The sequence below is a fragment of the Rhinopithecus bieti genome, unplaced genomic scaffold (genome assembly GCF_001698545.2).
Source record: "Rhinopithecus bieti isolate Rb0 unplaced genomic scaffold, ASM169854v2 scaffold_11291, whole genome shotgun sequence".
NCBI lineage: Eukaryota > Metazoa > Chordata > Mammalia > Primates > Cercopithecidae > Rhinopithecus > Rhinopithecus bieti.
In genome coordinates, this window is record NW_016807158.1 from 902357 (window position 1) to 907095 (window position 4739).

At 42.0% G+C, this 4739-nt stretch overlaps 1 protein-coding gene across 1 annotated transcript; it reads right to left on the minus strand.

Moving 5' to 3' along the window:
* Nucleotides 1-241: 241 nt before the first annotated feature.
* LOC108534879 (NADH dehydrogenase [ubiquinone] 1 beta subcomplex subunit 3-like) lies at nucleotides 242-1143 on the minus strand. Its single transcript, XM_017880439.1, is given in 3 exon segments — nucleotides 242-418; nucleotides 420-607; nucleotides 691-1143. Coding segments are annotated over 2 exon segments (297 nt in total). The 5' UTR covers nucleotides 606-607; nucleotides 691-1143; the 3' UTR covers nucleotides 242-307.
* Between the last annotated feature and the right edge of the window lie 3596 nt (nucleotides 1144-4739).

The window sequence follows — 4739 nt, forward strand, 5'->3', positions numbered from 1 at the left end:
AGCTAATTTTTGTATTTTTAGTAGAGATGGAGTTTCACCATGTTGGCCAGGATGGTCTCGATCTCTTGACCGCGTGATCTGCCCGCCTCGGCCTCCCAAAGTGCTGGGATTACAGGCGTCAGCCACCGCACCCAGCCTGATAGATGGATTCTTTTTTTTTTTTTTTTTTGGCATATATATATATTTTATTTTACTTTATTAAATCTTACTAATATTCTGTAAGGGACAAACCAGACGAGTAGGCTATAGTGAAGAAATCTTATTTTGGAGAGTTAAGAAACCACTATGATACTTCCAGGTATTATCTTCAGTGATGCTTCTTATCTTTATTCAGGGAATTCAGGTAATATTCAGCCCCTACAGCTACCACAAATGCAGCAAATCCCCATTTGAATCCTTTAAAGAATACATCAAAAAAAGGAAACAGGCTTTGCAAAGCCGCCCATGTATCTCCAAGCTTCATTGCGGCCCCATGGATCCCTTAGCCCTTTTGCAGCCAGCTTCTTCTGGATATCTTCTAATGGTGTCCCTTCTATCTTCCATTGTCTATAATCTGGAAGTTCCATTTTATGGTGTCCATGTTCATGTTCATGTCCATAGGCCATGTCTCTTGGTGGAGGAGATGGAATCACAGAAACATACAGGCAGCTTCTAACGCAGTGTTTTTCAACCAATTTTTAATTATTGTCCCTGACTGCAATCTGACCTCTTAGGACACTCCTGGATTCTTATAAATCCAATCCCATTACTGAAAAGCAACTCTAAGCACAGGCCCTATCATAGGTCAGTAAGCATCTTTATCATCCCCATCCATGTAAATTCCTTTCATTTTACTAACATGCTATAAAATAAACAGAATACATAGTCATAAAACATGGAACTTCAAGACTAAATACAAGAAACAAAGATTTAAAACAAGGGTATATTTTTTATAAATGGCCAGTCCTCTATGACTGCCTAACGTAATTGCTGCATATCAGACTTCCACATAAGATTTAGTTGGAAGAAAGGCTTCTTCTATTACTTTAAAAAATCTAAAAACTGCCTGTCTAAACAATGGCAAAACTATTACAAATACATGTGGATTTAGGCCTGGTGTGGTGGCTCACACCTGTAATCCTAGCACTTTGGGAAGTCGAGGAGGGCAGATCACTTGAGCCCAGGAGTTCGAGACCAGCCTGGGCAACATGGTGAGACTTCGTCTCCACTAAAAATACAAAAAGGAGATGGGCATGGGGGTGGGCACCTATAATCTCAGCTGCTCAGGAGGCTGAGGTGGGAGGATCACCCGAGCCTGGGAGGTTGAGGCTGCAGTGAGCCATGATTGTGACACTGCACTCCAGCCTGCGTGACAGAGTAAGACCCTGTCTCAAACAACAATAATAACAAAAACAAAAACCCACAAATACATGTGAATTAAAAAAAAAAAGCAGCATTTCAAAATGCTTTGGTTGACTTAACCTAAGTAAAGCGAAAAATCATCAAATATTCCATGGCACACAAAGATCTAAAATGCAGAAAATATAATGCACAAAAATATTTTCGTATTAATACATTAATTAACATATTGTTGAATTCTGGATTTTGCTGACTTACAAATAGGCATGAAAGAAGTACATCTGAGTTTGAGGTGTATCCCTAGCCTTCAAAACTCAATCACAGTGTTTTGCAATCTTAGGCACATGTCTAATGTATGACTTGTATAAAAAGGACAGGTTGTCCTTAATACTTGAAGATTAAGTAGCTAGACTAGTGCATGTTTTGCCTATAGCCCTCCCCATGCTGATGAGATACTATTACACTCTTCACAGCTATGATTTTGCTTGCTAGGACCCCATCTTCAGTCAGTTTGGGCTGGTATAACAAAGTACCATAAACTGGAAGACTTAAAGACAATTTATTTCTCACAGCTCCGGAGGCTGAAAGTCCAAGATCAGAGTGCCAGTGTAGGGTTCTGGTGAGGGTTCTTTTCCAGGCCGACTTCTTGTATCCTTACATGGCAGAAAGGGAGTGAGCTAGCTCTCTGGACTCTTCTTATATGGCACTAATCCCATCCATGAGGGTTCCACCCTCATGACCTATTACCTCCCAAAGACCCCATCTCCAAAACCCATCACATTGGGAATTAGGTTTCAACATATGAACAGAAAGGGAAACCTACGTCCATAACCAGCCCTGTTTTTGCTTGTGGCTCCACTTCTGTCTAATGAGATTAAATGATACTTTTTTTCTTAAATGTAAATTTTTTTTGCCTAAAACTGTTGCATATCACCATCCTGTTTTGAGTTAAAGATAAAATATTTCCCAGTTTCTTCAACCTTTACCATAAACTATTGTTTTCCCACCATAATGGCTTTAAAAAGTAGAATAAATACTGCAGTCAAGACATCACCTTAAGTTAAATTATTTTTTTGTTGTTTCTTGAGACAGGGCCTTGCTCTGTTGTGCAGGCTGGAGTGCAGTGGCATGATCATGACTCGCTGCAGCCTCAACCTCCAGGGCTCAAGCAATTCACCCACCTTGGCATCCCAAGTAGCTAGAACTACAGACATATAGTATCATGCCAGCTTAATTTTTTTTTTTTTTTTTTTTTGAGACGGAGTCTTGCTCTGTTGCCCGGGCTGGAGTGCAGTGGCCGGACCTCAGCTCACTGCAAGCTCCGCCTCCTGGGTTTACGCCATTCTCCTGCCTCAGCCTCCGAAGTAGCTGGGACTACAGGCGCCCGCCACCTCGCCTGGCTAGTTTTTTGTATTTTAGTAGAGACGGGGTTTCACCATGTTAGCCAGGATGGTCTCGATCTCCTGACCTCGTGATCCACCCGTCTCGGCCTCCCAAAGTGCTGGGATTACACGCTTGAGCCACCGCACCCGGCCAACCCAGCTTAATTTTTTAATTTTAATTTTTAGTAGAGAAAAGGTGATATGGTTTGGCTTTGTCCCCACTCAAATCTCATCTTGAATTGTAGCTCCCAGAACTCCCATGTGTGGTGGGAGGGACCCGGTGGGAGATAACTGAATCGTGGGGGTAGTTTCCCCACACTGTTCTCATGGTGGTGAATAAATCTCACGAGATCTGACAATTTCATAAGGGGTTTCCCCTTTAGATTGGCTCTCATTTCTCTCTTGTCTGCCGCCACCTAAGACGTGCCTTTCACCTTCCATCATGATTGTGAGGCCTCTCCAGCCACATGGAACTGTGAGTCCACTAAACCTCTTTTTCTTTATAAATTACCCAGTCTTGGGTATGTCTTTATAAGCAGCATGAGAATGGACTAATACACGAGGGCTGATCTCAAACTCCTGACCTCAAGCAATCCTCCTGCCTTGGCATCCCAAAGTATTGGGATTACAGGCATGAACTACTGCACCTAGCCTAAGGTCAATTCTTGAATACAGAGACTGTATAAAGATAGGACATTCATAATTTGGACTCTTAAACATAAACCAACTCTTCAAAGCCTTTGCATCATCTCATCAGTGTTGCCTGAAGTTTTTGAGCAAGTATCTCAATTTGCTAGGGCTGCTGTAACAAAGTATCACAAACTGGATAGTTTAAACAACAGACATTTGCCTCACAGTTCCGGAGGCTGCAAGTCCAAGATCAAGGTGAGCAGGACTGATCCTTCTGAGGGCTGTGAGGAGAATATGTCCCAGGACCCTCCCCTTGCTTCTGACAGTTTGCTGGCTACCTTTGGAGTTTCTTGGCTTGTAAAAGCATTACCCCAATGTCCGCCTTTACCTTCAAAAGGCGTAGGCATTCTTCCTGTTTGTGTGTGTGTGTTCAAATTTTCTGTTCTTGAAAGGACATGAGTCACACTGGATCAGGGACTGGGGGGCCGCCTTATTGCTGCTTCTTTTCTTCTTTCACTTTTGTTTGTTTGTTTGTTTGAGACGGAGTCTCGCTCTATCTCCTAAGCTGGAGTGTAGTGGTGTGATATCGGCTCACTGCAAACTCCACCTCCCAGATTTAAGCGATTCTCCCACCTCAACCTCCCAAGTAGCTGGGATTACAGGTGTCTGCCACCAAAATACAAAATAATTTTTGTATTTTCAGTAGAGACGGGGTTTCACCATGTTGTCCAGGTTGGTCTTGAACTCCTGACCTCAGGTGATCCACCCACCTTGGCCTCCCCAGAGTGCTGGGATTACAGGTGTGAGCCACCATGCCTGGCCTCCTATCGCTTCTTAACTTGACCTCACTAACTATTACATCTGCAATGATCGTATTTCCAAATAAGGTCACAGTTTGAGATAATGGGGGTTAGAACTTAAACATGAATTTTTGAGGTACACAATTTAACCTGTAATACACTATATTATGTCTGTATTTATTTACAAATTATTTTGATCCAGTACTATAATAACAATTATACACATTGCAACTCCTACACAATTTGAAATTTTAAAATTAAGACAAAGGTAACTATATATAGAATCAGTATGTTTTCTGAACCCTTATAGATTGTCTTGCACACTCCTGGATTACACACATCTCATCAATCTCAAGAATAAAATCAAACTCTCTGGCTTGACAACCTTCCACAATCTGACCTTTGTTTTCTCGCCAGCCTCATCTACTGTCATTCACAACATTTCCAGCATTCCAACTGGTCTGAACTTTTGCAGTTTCCCTTGTACACTAGGCTCTTTCTTCATTCAACAACTCTATGCATGCTGTCTTCTGCTACTGGAATGCCCTCATTCTCCTTGCTTCCTATGAACACATGGTAAACTCCAATC